The sequence below is a fragment of the Asterias rubens genome, chromosome 22, assembly GCF_902459465.1.
Source record: "Asterias rubens chromosome 22, eAstRub1.3, whole genome shotgun sequence".
NCBI classification, from domain to species: domain Eukaryota; kingdom Metazoa; phylum Echinodermata; class Asteroidea; order Forcipulatida; family Asteriidae; genus Asterias; species Asterias rubens.
In genome coordinates, this window is record NC_047083.1 from 7,210,334 (window position 1) to 7,233,396 (window position 23,063).

Consider the following 23,063-nt stretch of genomic DNA (forward strand, 5'->3'; position numbering starts at 1 on the left):
ATTGTTAACAGATTGTTATCACTACATCAGAGCTCAGAAGATGAATTTTTATTTAAAATCAGATTTGGGCTAAATGTCCCCATGTTAAGAAATTCTGCAATGCATTTTGCCAATATTTTGTTTATTGACTGGAATTTTTTGTACCAATGTCAATTTATTTTAGTTGTTTATTCTGAATTTGGTAAAACTTTCATTCATTTAGAAAAGTTTAGCAATCACTAAAATGTCAAGAAACTAGATAATTCCACTTGATTAATTCAACTTCATAAAGTCTGACACAATATCACAAATTTTTGACTCAATTGGTTATCAAAGTTGCAAGAGAATAATGAAAGAAAAACACTCTGGTTGTACAGATTTATGTGCTTTCAGATTCCGAAACAAAGGCTTCAGGCCTGGAGTCTTAAATATTTGAGTGAGAAATTACCTTTTTCTCAAAAACTACGTTACTTCAGAGGAAGCCGTTTCTCACAATGTTTTATACTGTCAACAGCTCTCCATCACTCATTACCAAGTAAGTTTTATGCTAACAATTATTTTGAGTGAATGTGTCCAGTGCCTTTAAGCAGCTCTATAAAAAAGTTGGCCCAGGACAAATAATAATAACAATAATAATTGATGTTTTAACCTTAAAATGTGTAAACTCAATGTAATTTTGCCCATGGCAATCAAATTGAATTTTTTTAATAAACCATGAAAAATAATAATACAGAAATGACTGGTCCCTTACTGTTACTTACCAATGCTTCTGTAGAGTAGACAGAATAGCAGCGTACATACTACAAAGACTGTGTTCCATTGATGCTCAGAAAGATCAACTAGGGTAGTTACACCAAGGAAGATAAAGATGATCGTCTCACTAATACTACTTAACATCTTCATGAAGTACTTAATTGTTGTATGAGACTTCTGAGAGATATTGGCTTCCACGTAGGGCTTCATGAACATGGCACAAAACACAATCCTACATCATAACAAAAACATAAAATAATATATCAATTAATTTTATCAAACAAAAATCTCAAAATTATTAATAAAACTTTTGAATACAAGTTTCCATTGATATATGATATATGGACAGAATAATTTGGGGCCAAAACAAGAAGTTTAATATGGTGTGTGGGACACTTCTGTAAAAATAAACAATGGATTTAATTATAACAAGCACATTGCATTCTTAAATTTCATCACAATGATTGAAAAATAATAAACCATAACATCGATCATAAAAATGAGGTTGACAGAACAGTTCATCATGCAGGCAGGACCTACATATTGTAATACGATTCCTTTCACTGTCCAAGGAGCAATAACAGGTTCTTAAAAAAGCCTTTTAAAATCCCTTGCTGAGGGGTTATTGTGTAACCCCATAACCCAGACCTTTGTCCTCACTTATTGTATGGCTTACAAGAATGAACAGGCTGCTGTCATTGTTCACCATTAAACAGCCCAATGGAAGCATACTTAGACTTAAGCATACCATGACAGATTTTTGGCTGTGGCTCAGAGCCGTGGGCTGCCTTCTCAATTTTCAAATCCTGGAACTATTTATGAGAAGCTTTTTTGTCGTTTCTTTGCCAAGGCAGGGTGTCATTGTGGCCATGATATTTTCAAGGAAACAGGATTACTCAAGATGCTTTACTTAATTCCAAACAATATTTATTTTTAATACCGATGGATAAAACAAAAAATCAATGGAGTGAGATATAATCTTGTAACCTCTTTTAAATTGAGTGTTAAACAAACATCTTTTTGGACCACACTGAGTTTAGACCTTATGACGATAATTTAGTAAAACGAACTTACGCTAAAATGGACGACAGTCTAAACATCTCAGCTGTCAGATACGCCATGTATGACATCGCAAAGACAAAGATGGGTTCAATAACTCTAGCCTTGTGTGTGAAACGAGTTAAGACTGCCGTTAGGAAGCCAAAGAGTAGACCAATCACAACTCCTCCAATTGCAACAACGAAGAATGAGAAGAAGCCTGCTACATAGTCAATAGCGAGGAGGTTATCCGCACCAATAGCATTGAAGCTTTCAAACATTCTGTAGAGAACCTAAGAAAAGGCAATGAAGAAACAATAAGATAAAAGGTTCAACCAAAATTTGTTTTTAAGTAAAACAAAAGTTTAGTTCAAAACAAATAGTTATATAGGATTTGAGGCATTGCATGGTGAGGTATCAATGTACAACAAATAGTGGCAAATGTTTACCCTCAGCAGAGTCATTCTTGGAGGCAGAGTCTCAAAGCCTTCAAGAAAGACTCTCAAAGCCTTCAAGAAAGACTCTAGGGTGAAATGTCAGGCCACTAAGTATTTGTTCCTTTTAGTTGCTAAGCAATCTGCAACAGCTAAATAATATCATTTTCTCAAGAGTTAAGGACATGAGCATGTTTATGCTTTTAAAAGGAAATTAAAACCTTGGATTTTCTTGCTGTAGTATTCACAATCAGATTTGCATTGTCCTCACAATTGCAAGGGTGTTCTTCATTAAAAAGTAAATGCATACCTGTACGGTGATCACAAATTAACATTATCCAGGCCATAGATAAGACTGCCTCTCAAAGAAAACAAAGTTCAAAATCCCAATTAAATTAAACACCCATATGATGAATACCATGAAGAAAGAGAAATACAATGTATTAACAGTAACCAATCTGTTTATATTACACCATGTTTAATTCATTCACTAGCCTGACAACCCGATGACCTGATGAGTTGTGCTGATCGGTCTCTATCAAGCATAGTGTTAGAGAGAGGCGGACAGCTTAAGACCAGTGTCAGATTGAGTGAATGATTTAGTGGTCACATTGACCTCATTGTCAAGGGCTGGTCAAGGGGCATCAAGCTTTCAGAGAAGGACAGGACTAGCTTATTTTATTATTACACACAATGGTGTTTTTCTGCCTTTAAAATGGATCCCTCAGCAGTGTCACCTTTCATCTAGTTTTTGAAGTAAGGTTACTGATCCTTTTTGAGTGATAATGTCATTTTTGTTTGGATACTGTAGGAAATAAATAAACCTTGAATCTCATTTTATGTTTTCATTTACATGTACAGATCAAGTGATCCAAACGGAGGTTGTCAGATCATCAGTCATAGTGCTGTCCAGATCGTCAGATAACAAGCAAAGGGTATTCTGGTTGACAAAATGACGGAATTCTAGTCTGTAATCTTAATCTACTTGAATTAGTGCTTGATTTGCAAAACTGTTGTTTTTTCCTGTGTTGTGTCCTCACAAAACACCATCCTGTGTTTTTCAGGGCTTCAATTATTCCAATTAACTGTTTTTTCTTGTTTTCTGTTCATTTCATTAACATTTCATATATTATTCAAAACCAACTGACAGCACACAATTTAATTATGAAGAGTTTACAAAGGGTAAAAGTATGTTTCAAATGTACACTAAAGTATAAAAATTACACAGTGTTTTTTTAAGAGCAGACTAGACTGTAAATTTAAAGAAGACAATTAATTGTAGATGTCAACACACACAAGGCAAAACAAATTGCAAAGTGCTTATAAGTAAATGAGGTAAGAAGACTTTAAAACAAAAATCCCAAGGCACCCCCATCATTGATGGTGACAATCAAAATGTCTCAGTGTTCAATCTGTCTTCCTTTTGTTTTGATATTTTATTCTAGTTACCATGGTTACAGTCCTCTTTGACCAGTAAACCTTACCATCAACAAGAAGTCAGATGGTGGCCCTATAGGTTTCTAGATGGAACCCCACAATTCATCTTCAACTATGAACTCAGATATTTTGTAAGTGAAAAGAAAGAGAGAAAAAAAATGAAAAGCCAACTGATGAGTCTCCCATTTGGACCGAGATGAAACCTGACAGCCGCATCGCCAAACTACACGCATCTCATTATAGATACAGTGTGGAGAATAATTATGCATGTACTGGATGCATTTATAATCATTCTGTTAGGGATCCATGGGAAATTAATGTAAAGTGATTCTTGCATCTGAAGATGTACAATAATTGATACAAATATCACTTAATAATTACCAACTCCTTTTGGTCAGTTTGCAATCAGCGAATTATATTTTCCCTTAGTAATTACCAATAGAGGAACAGGCGTTAACAAAACATGTTCCTGGTTTGTACATAGAGCAAGGAATAATTGCCAAATACAAATTATCTGTCATCAAAGTAGACAGCTCAACAATGAAGCCAGAAAAGAGCAATCAACTTTATAAGAGCGGCAGTGATTAGTGTATACTGCTGAAGTCTAATAGATACTTAGTGAATATAGTGGCTGGTTGTTATTTATCTATGAGTTGTATTGTATCGTGGCTAGCTTTTTGTGAGAATACAAAAAGTACAGAGGGAGTTAATGCCAACTGTATTCTGGCTCCATAGTTTGCCATATCATAATTTGAGTTCATTTTGACCATTAATTCACAAGTCAATTGTCTGCTATCAACAGAAGAGCCTCATGTACATAGATGTATCTGCATGTATGTTCATATTAATGCTGCGTTTTGTGTATTCTTAAATATACATGTTTAGTACACTACAACGCTAATTATGAATTATGGATTTGAACTGTTACAAGTGCACTTGTACATCAAAGATTAATGAGTTCTAGAGAAAAAAAATAGTTGTATTGTCAGGAATTATAACTCTAATAAAAACAATCAGGGTTATGTTAAGCTATTGGGAATTACCTGAGTTTTTTGACAGTCAAGTGTTCAATTTGATCAAGTTCATTGGAAGTATAAGTGAAATTAACAATGTGAATAAATCCTTGAGTTTAAATCAAACTCCATGGTCTGATGGAGAGGAATAAGGTTATGATGCTTTAAAGGGAAGGTACACGTTTGGTAATTACTCAAAACAAATATTAACTTAAAAACTGACTTGGTAACGAGTGTTGGAGAGCTGTTGATAGTATAAACCATTGTGAGAAGCGACTCACTCTGAAGTATTGTAGTTTTTGAGAAAGAGGTAATTTCTCACTAAAATAATAAAAGACTTCTAGCTAGAAGTCTTTTATTCCTATCACACGAATTCGAAAGCACACGAATTCGTCCAACAAGGGTGTTTTTTCATTTTCTCGCAACTTCAATGACCGATTGAGCCCACATTTTCACAAGCTTGTTATTTTATGCTTATGATGGAATAAACCAAGTCTTTGACAATTACCAAAGGTGTACAATGCCTTTAAAGGCACTGGACTCTATTGGTAATTACTCAAAATAATTGGTAGCATAAAAACTTACTTGGTAACAACCAATAGAGAGTTGTTGATAGTATTACACATTTGAGAAACAGCTCCCACTGAATTAAAATAGTTTTTGAGAAAGAGGTTTCTCACTCAAATGTTAAAAGATTTCAGGCCTGAAGCCTTTTTAGGCATCAGAAACCACACAAATTTGTTCAACAATAGTGTTTTTTCTCTCATTATTCTCTTGTAACTTTGATTAACAATTAATTCCAAATTTTTACAGGTTTGTTTTTTTAGGCATGTGTTGGGATACACCAAGTGAGAATACTGGTCTTTGACAATTACCAATAGTGTCCAGTGTCTTTAAAGCTACAACTCTTATCAAGATCTGCGAACTCTGATGAGTGTAGAGCAAATAATGTGCACCAACCTGAATCAAGGCACCCCACCCCTCATTCTTGTTACATGAATTTAATCTTTTTCATTGTTACTCGTGCAAGTGATGATCAATTATAAGGCACACAATGTTTGCTGTGTGTATGGATGATTGTCAAGTTGGCAATGTGCTGTTACATAGCAACTGCAGTGTGCTGACTCTGTATATTTTGCAGGGCTCGATCTTCATCCTAAACTAAGCTAATGCAGCATTTCAGGTCTCCTAAATCAACAAGTCTTACTGGTAAAGTGAACACAGAATTGAAACAAATATTTACTTTCCCAGTCTCTTTTAGTTGGGAACTTGTATCAAACTGATCGAAATAGACTCCCTATAGGGTCAATTGTGAAAGCTGTGCATTCATTTGGGAATCACTTCATGCCAGATAGGCCTTTAGTTTTCTCTATTTAAATAAAATTATAATGTTCTGAACACCCAAGAAAGAAATGACTATTAACTGTTAATCTTTGCCTTCCCCCTTTAGATAACTGAACAGCACTTAACTTTGTATAAATAGCCGATTTCAAAACATCCCTTAAAACATTTTTCCAAACTTATTTACTTGGGAATGCTATTTATTTATTTCTCATTGCTTTGTATTGTTAATTTTCAATGGGAGACTTTCTGGGACGATAGAGGGCAGCAGACTTACCGGGTAAATCCATTGTTCTCAGAATTATGCGCATGTTCAGAACTACGTAAACAATGGAAATTGACCCGGTATGTCTGCTGCCACCTAGCGTTGGAAAGTCTCCTATTGCCTGTTATTATTGTTGTAAAGCGTTGTGGTATAATTTTTGTGTAAGAACACTTTATAGTTGGTTAAATCATATTATGTATAGGTTGTTGCTTCTCCCCATCCAGGAGGACAACTGGGTACCAGTGAGAGTTTGGGAACAGCCTGCGATGGACTTGTATCATGTCCAGGGGGGGGGGTTAGAAATATTCTCAGTCATTTAATGCCAAGGAAACCGAATATGAAGACTAGCCTGGTGAGCCATATTGGCTTGGGACAGACTTCACTTACCACAGTGACCGCATCATTGAGTAAAGATTCTCCAAAGACTAAGATGTACAGCACTTCATTCACGTGAATCTCTTCAAAAACAGCTAAGACTGCCACTGGATCCACCGCTGAAATAAGACTACTAAATGTAAGACACTCCAACAAGGAGATAGAGGTCTCATTACCATACCAACCAAGCGTAGAGATGCCATATAAGGAGAATCCTATTGACATGGTATTGAAGAGTGTACCAATGACTGCATAGAGGAGAATGGTCCCGATGTTATCAAAGAAGGATCTGAAGAAGACAAAAAAGCGAGGGAAAATATAAGATTTTTTTTAATTAATTTTGTTTATTTTATTTCATTACACACCCAATCAGAACATATGCCAATAACTTGATGAATACAAAAACTGTTCAGAAATGTCCATTGTAGATGTGGGAGGAAAACTCATTTGGAAAAACCATGCAATTAGGTAGGGATTGAAAACCTAATCCAAGGTCTGGTATGTGGTGGGATTGAAAACCTAATCCAAGGTCTGGTATGTGGTGGGATTGGAAACCTAATCCAAGGTCTGGTATGTGGTGGGATTGGAAACCTAATCCAAGGTCTGGTATGTGGTGGGATTGAAAACCTAATCCAAGGTCTGGTATGTGGTGGGATTGGAAACCTAATCCAAGGTCTGGTATGTGGTGGGATTGGAAACCTAATCCAAGGTCTGGTATGTGGTGGGATTGAAAACCTAATCCAAGGTCTGGTATGTGGTGGGATTGGAAACCTAATCCAAGGTCTGGTATGTGGTGGGATTGGAAACCTAATCCAAGGTCTGGTATGTGGTGGGATTGGAAACCTAATCCAAGGTCTGGTATGTGGTGGGATTGGAAACCTAATCCAAGGTCTGGTATGTGGTGGGATTGGAAACCTAATCCAAGGTCTGGTATGTGGTGGGATTGGAAACCTAATCCAAGGTCTGGTATGTGGTGGGATTGGAAACCTAATCCAAGGTCTGGTATGTGGTGGGATTGGAAACCTAATCCAAGGTCTGGTATGTGGTGGGATTGGAAACCTAATCCAAGGTCTGGTATGTGGTGGGATTGGAAACCTAATCCAAGGTCTGGTATGTGGTGGGATTGGAAACCTAATCCAAGGTCTGGTATGTGGTGGGATTGGAAACCTAATCCAAGGTCTGGTATGTGGTGGGATTGGAAACCTAATCCAAGGTCTGGTATGTGGTGGGATTGGAAACCTAATCCAAGGTCTGGTATGTGGTGGGATTGGAAACCTAATCCAAGGTCTGGTATGTGGTGGGATTGGAAACCTAATCCAAGGTCTGGTATGTGGTGGGATTGAAAACCTAATCCAAGGTCTGGTATGTGGTGGGATTGGAAACCTAATCCAAGGTCTGGTATGTGGTGGGATTGAAAACCTAATCCAAGGTCTGGTATGTGGTGGGATTGGAAACCTAATCCAAGGTCTGGTATGTGGTGGGATTGGAAACCTAATCCAAGGTCTGGTATGTGGTGGGATTGGAAACCTAATCCAAGGTCTGGTATGTGGTGGGATTGGAAACCTAATCCAAGGTCTGGTATGTGGTGGGATTGGAAACCTAATCCAAGGTCTGGTATGTGGTGGGATTGGAAACCTAATCCAAGGTCTGGTATGTGGTGGGATTGGAAACCTAATCCAAGGTCTGGTATGTGGTGGGATTGGAAACCTAATCCAAGGTCTGGTATGTGGTGGGATTGAAAACCTAATCCAAGGTCTGGTATGTGGTGGGATTGGAAACCTAATCCAAGGTCTGGTATGTGGTGGGATTGAAAACCTAATCCAAGGTCTGGTATGTGGTGGGATTGGAAACCTAATCCAAGGTCTGGTATGTGGTGGGATTGAAAACCTAATCCAAGGTCTGGTATGTGGTGGGATTGGAAACCTAATCCAAGGTCTGGTATGTGGTGGGATTGGAAACCTAATCCAAGGTCTGGTATGTGGTGGGATTGGAAACCTAATCCAAGGTCTGGTATGTGGTGGGATTGGAAACCTAATCCAAGGTCTGGTATGTGGTGGGATTGGAAACCTAATCCAAGGTCTGGTATGTGGTGGGATTGGAAACCTAATCCAAGGTCTGGTATGTGGTGGGATTGGAAACCTAATCCAAGGTCTGGTATGTGGTGGGATTGGAAACCTAATCCAAGGTCTGGTATGTGGTGGGATTGGAAACCTAATCCAAGGTCTGGTATGTGGTGGGATTGAAAACCTAATCCAAGGTCTGGTATGTGGTGGGATTGGAAACCTAATCCAAGGTCTGGTATGTGGTGGGATTGGAAACCTAATCCAAGGTCTGGTATGTGGTGGGATTGGAAACCTAATCCAAGGTCTGGTATGTGGTGGGATTGGAAACCTAATCCAAGGTCTGGTATGTGGTGGGATTGGAAACCTAATCCAAGGTCTGGTATGTGGTGGGATTGAAAACCTAATCCAAGGTCTGGTATGTGGTGGGATTGGAAACCTAATCCAAGGTCTGGTATGTGGTGGGATTGGAAACCTAATCCAAGGTCTGGTATGTGGTGGGATTGGAAACCTAATCCAAGGTCTGGTATGTGGTGGGATTGGAAACCTAATCCAAGGTCTGGTATGTGGTGGGATTGAAAACCTAATCCAAGGTCTGGTATGTGGTGGGATTGGAAACCTAATCCAAGGTCTGGTATGTGGTGGGATTGGAAACCTAATCCAAGGTCTGGTATGTGGTGGGATTGGAAACCTAATCCAAGGTCTGGTATGTGGTGGGATTGAAAACCTAATCCAAGGTCTGGTATGTGGTGGGATTGGAAACCTAATCCAAGGTCTGGTATGTGGTGGGATTGGAAACCTAATCCAAGGTCTGGTATGTGGTGGGATTGGAAACCTAATCCAAGGTCTGGTATGTGGTGGGATTGGAAACCTAATCCAAGGTCTGGTATGTGGTGGGATTGGAACCGAGGTCCAAAAAGGTGAAAGGCAGGGGGAAAAAAACACTGAGCCAACCTAATCCCTAAACTATATGACACTAATGTAAAAAACACTGAGCCAACCTAATCCCCAAACTATATGACACTAATGTAAAAAACACTGAGCCAACCTAATCCCTAAACTATATGACACTAATGTAAAAAACACTGAGCCAACCTAATCCCCAAACTATATGACACTAATGTAAAAAACACTGAGCCAACCTAATCCCTAAACTATATGACACTAATGTAAAAAACACTGAGCCAACCTAATCCCTAAACTATATGACACTAATGTAAAAAACACTGAGCCAACCTAATCCCTAAACTATATGACACTAATGTAAAAAACACTGAGCCAACCTAATCCCTAAACTATATGACACTAATGTAAAAAACACTGAGCCAACCTAATCCCTAAACTATATGACACTAATGTAAAAAACACTGAGCCAACCTAATCCCCAAACTATATGACACTAATGTAAAAAACACTGAGCCAACCTAATCCCTAAACTATATGACACTAATGTAAAAAACACTGAGCCAACCTAATCCCTAAACTATATGACACTAATGTAACTTGCCTGCAAGAAAAACACTGAGCCAACCTAATCCCTAAACTATATGACACTAATGTAACTTGCCTGCAAGAAAAACACTGAGCCAACCTAATCCCTAAACTATATGACACTACTGTAACTTGCCTGCAAGAAAAACACTGAGCCAACCTAATCCCTAAACTATATGACACTAATGTAACTTGCCTGCAAGAAAAACACTGAGCCAACCTAATCCCTAAACTATATGACACTAATGTAACTTGCCTGCAAGAAAAACACTGAGCCAACCTAATCCCTAAACTATATGACACTACTGTAACTTGCCTGCAAGAAAATGCCCTTATGTAGATTCACATATTATGGATAGAAAAGGCGATAGTTCAGGTGCTTTGATGCTTGATGCTCCATGCTCATGTATCTCAATATCTACAGTTTAGTCGTTCAAAAACCTTCTACTGTTTCAATGTACAAACCACATCTCTGTATTGAAATGTCATGTTCCAAGATTGAAGCATCCCTTTTGGTGTCATTACTCATAATACCCTTTTAAGATGAGACTAATATTTACCTGGATGGCATGAAATATCCAGCCTCGAGCATGATTGGAGGAAGGAGAAACAGAAAGAAGAGATCGGTATCAAGACCCGACGAGAGACTTGGTGGGAAGACCTTGGGATCAATACTGATGATTGCTCCAATAGCAAAACCAATAATGATGAGTAGACAACTCTCTGGGAGAAGCTCTGGGAGGCGGGTGTAATGGAAACCTGCAAAGAATTGAAACAAGAAATTACCAAATAGTCATAATTCACTTCAAGTTTACATTGATGATTGCTCCAATAGCAAAACCAATAATGATGAGTAGACAACTCTCTGGGAGAAGCTCTGGGAGGCGGGTGTAATGGAAACCTGCAAAGAATTGAAACAAGAAATTACCAATAATAGTCATAATTCACTTCCAAGTTTCAGAAATCAATACAATGTTTTGGCTCAGAGACTTGAACTTCACTCTTGAAGGAAAACAGCACTTTTCCTCGAGGAAAATATAAATTTGTATAATTGGACTGCAAGGGGCACCACAGCAAAAGCACAGGGCACCACGGCAATTGCTTGTGGGTGTCAAGGGTTTTTTCCAGGTCTGGGCGTTGATACAAAGCTCTAGCTCCATTTGGAAAGTTTGTTTAGAAAGGAGATGGGAAACTGGATGGAGATTTACAAACTAAGTTTAATTCATTACACATGCTTCAGGAATCCATGTATGTGCACAAGTGTTCTCCTGAATTCTCCTGAATAGTTCTCCAGAACTATTCCCCATATCTACTTCTGTCAGATTTTGGCTTCAGATTACACAACACACTAGACATGAATCACTTTAAAACTCCTTAGATAAACAAATATTTTAATGAAATTTTCTTGCTCAAGGACCGGTAGCCAAAGTGAAGGAGTCAAGTGTACAAGAATGCAATGTACATTTACCATGACTGATGTTTATCTTGTAATGGCCAAGTAGCCCTTCTTTAGTAAAGACCATTCTCTAATCTATATGAGGAAAATCTAAATTTCTACTCAATCTTTTCATGACCATAACCTCTAAACTTAAACTGTCAATTTAGACCTTATCATCACTATTTTATTCTTTTATTTTTATGAACAATTAAAATATGCCGTGAAGAATGAAAACATGATGGTTTTCATCAAAAGAAATTTCAAAAACAGTTAAAAAATTTGAAATGTACAGAACAAAATGAGTGTCTCACTTTAAAAAATTAGGTGTTTTGCAAACTGTCAACATTTCCTACTGGTGAAATGTCACACAGGGTCAAAGAGATCAACAAACATAAAACATGTGATGTACTTCCTGGTATAAATTCAGTGTATAAAGGTAAATTCATGATCGCAATTATCACCTGACCCCTGCATACTACTGTATGTATGTTTACTTTCATTTATTTGGTGCGAGAAAAAGTAAACATTATCTGACAATGGTAACATTATTATAAGCTTTTGGTATGAAACCAAAGATGCTTTGTAGCTCAAAAGCCTGAGGAAACCTGTAAACATGAACTTAAAGCCATTGGACCCTTTCGGTACAGAAAAAAAAAAAAAGTTCACAGATTTACAAATAACTTACAGGGTTTACAGAAGGTAGTGGTAAAAGACTTCTCTTGAAATATTATTCCATGAAATGCTTTACTTTTTGAGAAAACAGTAAAACAATATAAATTCTCGTTAGCGAGAATTACGGATTTATTTTAAACACATGTCATGACACGGCGAAACGCGCGGATACAAGGGTGGGTTTTCCCGTTATTTTCTCCCGACTCCGATGACCGATTGAGCCTAAATTTTCACAGGTTTGTTATTTGATATAGAAGTTGTGATACACGAAGTGTGGGACTTGGACAACAATACTGTTTACCGAAAGGGTCCAATGGCTTTAAAGGGTACTTGAACGATATGTGAACCAGAAACAAGGTTAACGCCTACTCTTCCACAATGAGTTTTCTGAGTTGTTTTTACGAGCACAATCAAAATCCTGGTAGTGGCTTACAGTCAGTCATGACAGAAGCTATAGACCTTGCTCAAGGACTTAAGACTGACTGGGCATCCAACCCAAACTCTGCTGATCAGAAACTTTTGAGACTGACCTAAGGCCCGTTATGAAAAATAATCAAAAATATATATACAAAACTCAAATTTTTATATCCTGGTTCATGTACTGTGCTATTATGATTGTATGAGACAATTGTCAATTTTTCTGAACCGGATCCAAAAAACGAAATACCACAGCAACCAACAATTTGTTAGTACAATTGGTATTCTTTCCTTGTGCATGCCTTTAAAACCTGTCCAAGAAAATATCATGAAAACTAAAATGTGAACACTCACTGTGTTTAACTCTTGAAGATGATTACCTAGAAACTGGCCACCTGTTAATTACATAATTATTTTTTAAACAAATTTCACTTTAATAAGTGAGTATGCCAAACTTTATCCTCTAACAGCTTATAAAAATAATATTCATATCATTTCATGGCATAAGTGCATGCATTCATGGCGACAGTATCATGATGAATATTCTAGGGATGCGTTGATGCATGACATAATTCTAGTGATATTAAGATACTCGATGACTTCGCTTATTCTAAGAATCAGGTACTAAGTGTGTATGCATGGCTCAAATTTAGGGGGAAATCCACCTGACTATAGGTGTTAGTTACTCTTATTCTATCTCAGGGTATGCTTAAATGTGAAATCCACCTAACTACAGGTCTTAGTTACTCTTATTCTATCTCAGGGTATGCTTAAATGTGAAATCCACCTGACTACAGGTCTTAGTTACTCTTATTCTATCTCAGGGTATGCTTAAATGTGAAATCCACCTGACTACAGGTCTTAGTTACTCTTATTCTATCTCAGGGTATGCTTAAATGTGAAATCCACCTGACTACAGGTCTTAGTTACTCTTATTCTATCTCAGGGTATGCTCAAATGTTTTACTGGAGCAGAATTTGTTTAATTAACAAGAGAAATTGTAATCAAAATGAGGAATAAATTTCTACAGACTTTAATGTTTTTTAATTAACAAGAGAAATTGTAATCAAAATGAGGAATAAATTTCTACAGACTTTAATGTTTTTATTTGAACAAGCACTATTCCTAAGATAAGACTTGTTTCATAAGACTTGGAGATATTTACCAGACTAAAAGTTAACGTCATCTTGACTTAATTTTAGTTTGTCAAGATATTTACAGAGAACTTTGGTATAATTTTTATTCAGTTCAAAAACACAAACCCACCTAAACTATGATCATTAGTTCACTAGCCCACTGCTAAATCCACTGGCTTCAGTCCAGTGGCCTCAGTCCAGTAAATACACGCCTGAAGTATTCATCCAAGCTCTGTATGCACTTTGTGCAGCAACAGACAGGTCAGTAGGCACTGTGGTTGATCATCAATCAATTATTTATTATTTATTATCAACTTTGAATCTCTCTCTCAAGTATTCGTCAATATTGTCTGATTATATTGACTTTTTGTCTGATATCTCGATGATGGGTAGATGATGATTGTTGAATGATGTATACCAATCTACCAGTAACATTATTATCCAAACTCCATTTTTGTATCTAGATTCAGAAATATTACATTTAGTCCAGTGCAGTGCCTAATGGCAGAAGGGGTTGGCTGGCTCTAGCAGTTTTAGTAATTTTGAAGTACAAGAAAGTTGTATGCAATAAAGTGGCTCAGATTAAAACAAGATTGCACCACTACTGACATTTGTGTTGAGCTAGAATTATACCCAAAGTATTGTTTTCCAAATTTCTTACCTTCCTACTTTTTATGAATGAAAGTAAACCTATCAATGTTCTGATTAGTTTCTTAAAAAATGATTTTCAATTCAGTTGTTTACAGCCTAATGCCTTTTTTCTGGTTAAACTTTCATTACATCCTCCAGGGCTCATGGTGATTTATTTCAATTGTGATGCAATAAAATATGTGTTTTCTTTTTAACTTCCTTAGGCTCTGTTTCTATGGCTTTAGCCTTCCAGCTTCATATTCACTCTCTCATTCAAAAGACTACTAATTCTTGACTAGTTTTCTATCAACAACGACATATGCTGAAGCATCATGACTTGCAGTATTTGTTCAGTGGATTGAATCAATCTTCAGACAATTGCCAGTCTCTATGCTTGAACAGACCAGAAGTGTTACAGGTGAATAAACAGTGTCAGCCTAAGGGCATTTTGTTTCACCTGATGATCAATCAGGAATAGACACGACTATGATTTATTAATCTGTTCATTATTTTAATAATCTCTTATTAAGTAAATATAATCTGACAACAGTGACAATGTACTTCAGTCAACTAATGATAAGATAATAAATAACGCTCTGATATTAAACAACCTTTATGTCACTCAACACAAAGTGCACACATAACATTTATTAGAACATCCTATAAACTTCTATCCTTGACATAGTGACACAAATTTTTTTAATATAGGAGTCCATGTCAACATATAGGATGCTTGACTTTGGACAAATCTGCAATGCTGTGACTGTTTCCACGGCAGTTACATCTAGCAGGCCTATTTGTGTATTTACGTGGGGAAAAAAACCTAATAATTGGTAAACATTAAGTTGCCAAGGACATTTTTAAAACAAATTATTTTGACAAAAATACACCATTTTTATTTGTAACAGTGTGATGCTGTGATGATAAATGTTGGACAGTGACCGATGCTCATGAAACAAAATTTGCCTGAATTTAGCCTGGTTCATACTTCCTGCGAATGCAATGCGATGCGAATTTGCCGTGAATTTGCCATCACAACTCTGTTTTCGCTGAGATACAATGTATTGGCAAGAGACTTGGGCACAACTCAACCCCTGCAAATTATTCGTTGCGAATTTGTGACGTCAACATTTGTATCGCATTCACATTCACAGGAAGTATGAACCGGGCTTATGTCTGTATCTCTTTTCAGTTCACTTCTTTCCACCTGACTGGCTTCTGTTTTTTAATACACTATGGAGACCGCTATGTAGTGTGTGTTGTGCTGTTATTTAAAGGAACACGTTGCCTTGGATCGGTCGAGTTGGTCTTTGAAAAGCGTTCTGTAACCGTTTGTTGTAAAATGTATATGGTTAGAAAGATATTGTAAAAGTAGAATACAATGATCTACACAAATAGGCCCCCTATGCCTCGAAATTGCGTGGTTTTCTTTTTACCCTGTCGACTAACAAGGTCGGCCATTTATGGGAGTCAAAAGTTTGACTCCCATAAATGGCCGACCGTGATAGTTCGCGACGTAAAAGGAAAACCGTGCAATTTCGAGTGATACTTGTGTGGATCATTATATTCTACTTTTAAAACATCTTTCTAACCATATGCATTTTATAACAAACCAATCCAAGGCAACGTGTTCCTTTAATAGCCTTGGCACATGTTTCGAAAAAACTCTGCTACAACGAAATATTTAGGCCACTATCAATTTTGCTCAGAGCAATAAAAAACGCTGAAATTGCAAAGAACTTTTGAAAGGACTTCTGTAGTGTGGCGTTTCAAACATAGCTCATAAATTTATCTCTCTCATCAACATTCTTATTCAGTTCAATGAGTGTTTATTTATGCAATGACACAGCATTTCCATTGAAGGCAAAATCAAGGTCAAATAGAAATGGTAGGCTAAAGAATGCTTGGACTGGCAACTGGTTTTGGATACCATAAATCATGGGGAATATTAATTTTAGTGCTTTACTGGAGCTTGGGTGATCTATGCTTGAACCTTAAATGATAAATAATAATAATAATAATAATAGTGGCAATTTATAATGCGCCATGTCTGTCTAAAAGACACTCCTGGCGCAGGAGAGATGCCGAAGCCAGAATGCAAAGAATATAGTTAAGCACACAAATAAGTTTTCAAATGGGTTTTGAAGCTGGAATATGTAGTGAGTTGTCGGAGTTTAGGGGGGAGTTCGTTCATTCTAAACAGTCAACCATTCAGTATCAGGATGTGTATAGCACATTCAGGACATTCCAGCATAGTCGTAAGAATGTGATGATTTTTGTTTTAACAAACTTGTCCCTCTGCAAAACCCCACAGGGAAAATTGTGTAAATTCATTGACAAATTCAAGGAAAAGTTCCCCTTAAACACCAGCTGATTTCCAAGTACACTGTACCATGGAGGTAAACATGACTGTACCATGTATTTGAATTCTCATATTTTTCACTGTACTACTACAAGGACAACTTGTATATAAAAATGACACTTACTGTATTCAATATACAATTTTAATTTGCTGCATAAATGCCTTTGGGTAACAGTCTAGACAGAGATTTGTTTTGAATTAAGGGGGCGGGGGGCGGGGGTTACATAATCATAATGTAATGTTCTGAGCTTGTCAAATCTATTTGCATAGATTCTTAACACAGGAGAGAGCCAATAATCTAAGTGAAAATAAAATAAAATATATTTTAGGTTTTTTTTCAACAAGTTCCTTCCTCCCATGATTCAAGGATTTCGGGTACTTTTTCAAAATGTCCATAGATTTACATTAAACTTACACAGTTTGAAGATAATGATAGTGGAAAGCTTCCCTTCAAATATTACTTACTGAGGTGCTGTAGTTTTTGAGAAATTAGTAAATATTTGTAAATGATTAAAATAATTTCGTCTCATGAGACGAAAATTATTTTCATTACATTGTTTTACTCATTTCTCAAAAACTACAGCACCTCAGCACGTATATTTCAGGGAAGCTTTCTACTATCATTATCTTCAAACTGTGTAAGTTTAGTGTAAATCTGTAGACATTGTGTTTTTTTGTCCTACAAAAGTTACATAAACCCTTTAAACTGAAAACCTTCCCAGTCTACAGTAGCCTAATTCATAAATGGATTTAAAAATATGATTCAAAGTGCGTGTGGGAATCTTACCCTATAACTTTCTAGGCCTTAAAAAAAACAAGTTGTAAATATAGGCCTGCAAATTACAAATTGAATGATTTTGGAGATTGCTTGGCAGTGGTTGCCTAGTAACCATAGATACATGACACTGTTGCAATGTCTGTGTGCATATAAGTGTCCATGTGAGAAGATGACAGATCAAACAATGTAAGGATGTGCAAGTTTTTTAAACATGATTTTTTAAATTAGTTTTCAAGGCAAATATATGTTGCATATATATTATGAAAAAGTCAAATTCTTCTTGAATTCTTGATGAAAAATGCATTATTGTAAAATATGGTTGAACTTTTGCAGGAGAGATTAAAGTGAAGTACACAAGGATTTGGTTGGCCTTGTTCTTGCACTGCTTACTGTTTAACCCCTGTAAATTATTGACGAAGTATTCTTGTATAAATTATGTTTTATAACATCCACATGTAGGCCTATGGTTTTCTTTCTTTTTATTGTTTTTATTTTACATCTTATGTGTAACAGAATCTGGGTTGGCACAAAAGTTGACCTTTTTAACAAAACATTAAAATCCCTAGGAGGATTACCCACACAAGTTAATGGAAGCCACTCAGTATCAAGATTATGGTGATGGAAAGAGAAACGTCAGAAGACACTCAGTATCAAGATCATGGTGATGGAAAGAGAAATGTCAGAAGACATCCTCACCAAGGCTTCACACAAATTAATCAATGAGCCAGCATGCTATGCATTCCAGTCACCAAGCCATGCAAGCTACAGCATTGACATTGAACTAGGATGGGTAGAAATGTGAAGAATACACTGTGAGAGATAAGATGATGTTGCAAAAACTGTCATTGCAGATTTGGATTTGATTGAGTGATAAACTTTAATGAACAGAGACATTTAGTCTTATGTAGCGTCACATGTGACTGAAACTGTCAGGATTATTTTCAGCTATCAATATTTTAAGTTTAAGTCGGATTTTAAGCTGTGAGAGTGAATAAAATAATTGAAAATATTATTTGTAAGTGAAACCATGTGCAGGAAAAATTTTCTTTGAAGAAGTGATGTTTTTTCCCAAGAAGAATTTATAACGGCAAACTCACTGCATCGATTAACTTTTCCTGTATAAACTAAAAACAAAATAATTGAGCTTAGTGATTTTAAATTTGAGGAAACTGTATCCAAATATTCTTACTTTTTTTTAAATACAATGTTTGCAAAGAGAAGTTCACTCATTCAATCTCAATCACTCTTATACTGTACAATGCAGTTATTTTAGAACTTCTGTCAACATGCCTTCTTGCTATTTTATATACTAGATCCCATTCCTACAGCCAGCGGCATAATTGTTGCTTTATGGGTGAACCAAAATCAATCCATCTTATTGGCAGCGAACCGATCAGCTTTCAAGTGTTTATCAAATAGTGAATGACTTACAGTTATGTCAGGCCATAGTCAGGCACTCTCAAAACAAGATACAGGAGGTTAAAAGGGTTGTCTTTGAAAATAAGCTTTTGAAAATCAAAATAGCTTGAATGCCAGAGTTAAAGGTACTTTACATACAAGCAGAAAGTCAAACTAAGCAAGAACAGTGCCTGACTGTAACCTGGGAAACACTGAAACTAGTCAATCACACAAAACCCTAAACTTAGTAGAGGACACTTTACTTGATATTGATCAATTCTCTTTTCATCTCAAGACTTTCTTTGTTTCTTTGTGTTGTTTTGACCTACTTGTCTTCATGTTTCTTTCTTGTAAGGTCAAGGCAGTTTCCTCTCAGTAAAGGACAAAATCTCTACATAAGTGTAAGGGCAATTTACATTTGTACAGTAACACTTCAAGGGGCCTCAAGGCAGTGGACCAGGGGCATTGAGACAATTCCTCTGTTGTCCCCATCAAGTATCAAATGGCTTGACTCAATTTCAGTATTTGAAGAAAAGAAATTACTTTTCAAAACTCAGTTGGTGGCAAATACTTTAAAGACATTGGGCTTCAAAAGAGAAAGTGAACATGTACTTTTAAATGAGGCACATCATCGTACTTTTAACCTACATGTGTATCACGCTTCTCTTTTGACAAACAGTGAAGCGATACAAAGTATACATGCAAGATTTGTAAAGTAGGTTGATTTGACATCCTATGTACGGAATTTACTAAATGTCAAAGGGGTTGGAACAAATTAGCCTCCCTGTTAATCTAGACACCTAGCACCTGTCATAATTGTCTAAATATAACTCACCAATCTGACATGAAATATTAAACCGTGACATTTCCACATTGAATCAGTCTTTGCTAAATATACTCAGTCCTTAAATGCACTGTTTTCTTGTAAGGATGTGGCAATTTTTTCCCAAGTAAGGACACTATGGAGGAGTCAAAAGAAACTATTATAGGCAACGCACCACTTGGGCAAAAACCAGAGGGATAGAGGCAATTGTCTACAAAGAGGCCTCTGTATCAGGTAGCTCAATCTCACAAAACACAAGGCTATCGCAGTTTTCACTTTGTAGTGCAATTGCACAAAGGGAAAACAAACTCCACAAAAAACAAATAAATAAATAAATGAAAATAATATGGCATTTATAAGCACTCTCAATGTTATAAAAATCCATCTTTTAAAACTAAATTGAGAAAATTCAATATTTCATTCATGATTTTAAAAGTGAGTGGTCTGTTTTGTAATCTGTTAAAGTTGCACGACCCACTTCTCATCAAACCTTTTTATTTTTTAAGAATTGTTTCTCTGAATGAATTGACAATGCGGCTGATTCGGAACGATTCATTAGTTCATTGGATGGCATGATTGATGGTTTGTGCTTATTTCTACATCAAGCATAGAGAGAGAGAAGGACCTCTTAGACCAGTGTCAGCCTCAATGGATGATTTCAAGAACATGATGAGCTGGCTCATTATGGCAGAAAACATAAGACATGAGACAAAATTTGCATGCGCCCCAGACAATGCACAAAATACATACTAGTGTATTTTAATTTTTTAGATACTAAAAACCTAAAGTGCATTTTCACTGTATCCTCCGTATTGACCCTCCACTACCTCCAGTCAAAACTCAATCATAAATTTTGGAGGAAAACCAACCAAGAACCAAGAACTGTTTTTGTAACAATAAAATAGATTAACAAACTACTCACATGCAATTATTGTTTGTATAAAAAAATATGCGTAGTGGCTGTGTATGTGGGATAACGTCAGGATCGAGACAACAACTTACTTTTAGTTTCCTACCGTTTTGCCATAGTGTACATCACTCACAACTTTTTTGTTAGGCCTAAACACCTCAAATGAAAGCTGAAAAAAAAACTTTCTTAAAACTACAAAACCAGCCATTTTAAATCTTCATTTTACATTTTTAACACATACGTTGTGTGTTTTGTCATAGACTTGGAATGAATGAACTCTTTGAGAATCAAACGATGTGATTATCAATCATAAGAAGCCACCTCTTCCGCACACCTAAACAACAAACTCAACTCACCAAGTTTTGCTAGAGTTGCTATCATAATCCAGATACAGATTCCATACGACGTTTGAACCTCATCCCATTCAATACTAGCCACCATGAAGCGAGAATTGTTACCCAGGGCGCCATGGCAACCTTCACCCCCTTCTTCATGCTCTTCAATCCCTCGATCCGCAGCATTTGTGGCTGACACACCAATGATGACAAGGAGCAGAAGTATTAATAGGCGATGCCAATACATCTTCAAGTTCTACTTCAGACTTTCTTCTTGTGGCATAGCGGCAAACGTCTTTGGAGAGTTTATATTAAATATTCATCTCCTGAAAGAGAAGGTGTTAACTGAGTTAACTACATGTGTAGAGCGTCTTCTCTAGGCCCCTCTCTCAATACTAGATTTTCAGAAACAAATTAGTATATTGCCACCACCTTTTCAGTTGTTATGAAATAAATTAATTTCTAGTTTACTCAAATGAGATACTCCTTTTTTTGATTAGTGAAACACTCGTGACAGAATGCGGAAATCTTTTTACAAAATTTCAACGAAGAAATGCAATTTATATGAAAATTAATATTTTTAATTCACTCCTGAATGGAACACATCTGGTGAGAAAAATATAATCAATAAAGTGTATGAAGCAAGTAGTGAAGATTAACTCCAACTTTTTTAATGTTGCACAAGAGATTTGTGTTTTTCCCCTGAAACTGAAGTGAATGAACTCATGGAGGAAGGATTTACCTTTATTGTCCACCTAGTTCAACCAACCATGGTTCAACTCAATATTAAATCAACACACATTGTAATGCAATAGAATCTTCTAGGTGGTTGATCTTACAACAGGAAATTCTGAAACTTAGTGGCATGTTTATTTCCCTGAAACCAAGATGCAATATTAAGTCACACAGGCTCTGATCAACCTGTTGTAGTGTTGATATAGAGCCTAGTTTAGAGAGGTAGAATTACATAATAAGTATGACAGTAAACACTGACAAATTTAAGTATTTCTTCATTGAGCAGTGCTCATGGTATTATATAGAGCAAGGACTAAACTTCCCGATTTCAAACTACATGTAGTGTTAAAGTTAATAATGTTTATATAAAACACGTTTTTAACAAATCACATTACACTACATTGTATAAGGCTACTAAATTATTATACGAGATACGACGACGACCTACTTCCGTGTATCATGGCACTTCAAAGCTAACCACACGTACCACCTGGCTCCACAAGCATGAAAACATTCAGTCTCTTTTAGTTGTAGTCCTTTTAGTTACTCCCTTCGCATCCAGTTTCTGCACGTCCAAACTCAAAACACGTCTCTAAGTAGTGTCTTTAAAACCTTGCCATCAATTGTATTTCATAACATTTCACTGACTGTACAAGATCCACTGAGCCGTGGACATGGTGGATAGAGTATTTAGGAGTAGGAGGTGGTTTACTGGATGGACCAAAAACTACAATCTGACAATGCAATCATAACTTTTAATTCAAACGGTCATCCATGTCAGAATGTCTTTTTATGTGGCTACTTCTACCTCCACCGGTGTCTGGGTCCGGTTTCCGAACACAGTTGTTCTGAAATAGCACGTAACGCAGTCAACGAAAAGACCGAGTGCTGTCAATGATTGGGACGCCGAAGCAAAGTGTCGATACACGGTACGCTGTGGCCTCTACGCACGACGGACTAGACTATATTACGGCGACAAACGAGGAAATAAAATACAATTGAAAATACCTAAATAACAATTATATACACAAACTTACCAAAGTGCTGTGTTGTTTTATTTGCCTCATTAAATAAGTCCCCGGTCCTTGCATGTTTCCATTTCAGTACGCTGTGTTGAAAATCTGCTTTATCTGTCGGTCGTTTTGTTGTATTTTGTCATCAGCAGATTTACCTGGATTGAGTTATATGGACAATACACACCAACTGCACGTATCACACTGCACTGTCATCAACACCGCCGCCG

General features: G+C 36.7%; 2 protein-coding genes across 3 annotated transcripts in view; both read right to left on the reverse strand.

Annotated features, from left to right (window-relative positions):
- Positions 1 to 10,976, reverse strand: part of LOC117305439 (probable Na(+)/H(+) antiporter nhx-9) — a gene marked incomplete at its 5' end in the record, with an annotated part of 25,207 nt that extends 14,231 nt beyond the window's left edge. The window contains 4 exons of the mRNA XM_033790308.1: positions 741 to 964; positions 1,807 to 2,063; positions 6,648 to 6,924; positions 10,747 to 10,976. Of these exons, the coding sequence (XP_033646199.1) occupies positions 741 to 964; positions 1,807 to 2,063; positions 6,648 to 6,924; positions 10,747 to 10,976 (988 nt within the window). The remainder of the gene's footprint in view (positions 1 to 740; positions 965 to 1,806; positions 2,064 to 6,647; positions 6,925 to 10,746) is intronic.
- On the reverse strand, positions 10,903 to 23,005 carry LOC117305205 (sodium/hydrogen exchanger 4-like). Of its 2 annotated transcripts, none has more exons than XM_033790021.1 (3): positions 22,858 to 23,005; positions 21,107 to 21,411; positions 10,903 to 11,087 (listed from the first exon to the last, which is right to left on the reverse strand). In XM_033790021.1, exons 2-3 carry the CDS (start codon positions 21,330 to 21,332, stop codon positions 10,987 to 10,989), a joined length of 327 nt encoding a protein of 108 aa, XP_033645912.1. In that variant the 5' UTR covers positions 21,333 to 21,411; positions 22,858 to 23,005; the 3' UTR covers positions 10,903 to 10,986. The 2 variants fall into 2 exon arrangements, with proteins under 2 accessions (XP_033645912.1, XP_033645913.1); XM_033790022.1 differs by lacking the exon at positions 22,858 to 23,005 and adding an exon at positions 22,269 to 22,470.
- Between the last annotated feature and the right edge of the window lie 58 nt (positions 23,006 to 23,063).

Coding starts and splice junctions, on each gene's coding strand:
- LOC117305205 (XM_033790021.1), bottom strand. CDS start 21,332: ATGTATTGGCATCGCCTATTAATACTTCTGCTCCTTGTCATCATTGGT. Junction 11,088..21,106: donor AGCAACTCTAGCAAAACTTG/GTGAGTTGAGTT, acceptor AATTCTTTGCAG/GTTTCCATTACACCCGCCTC.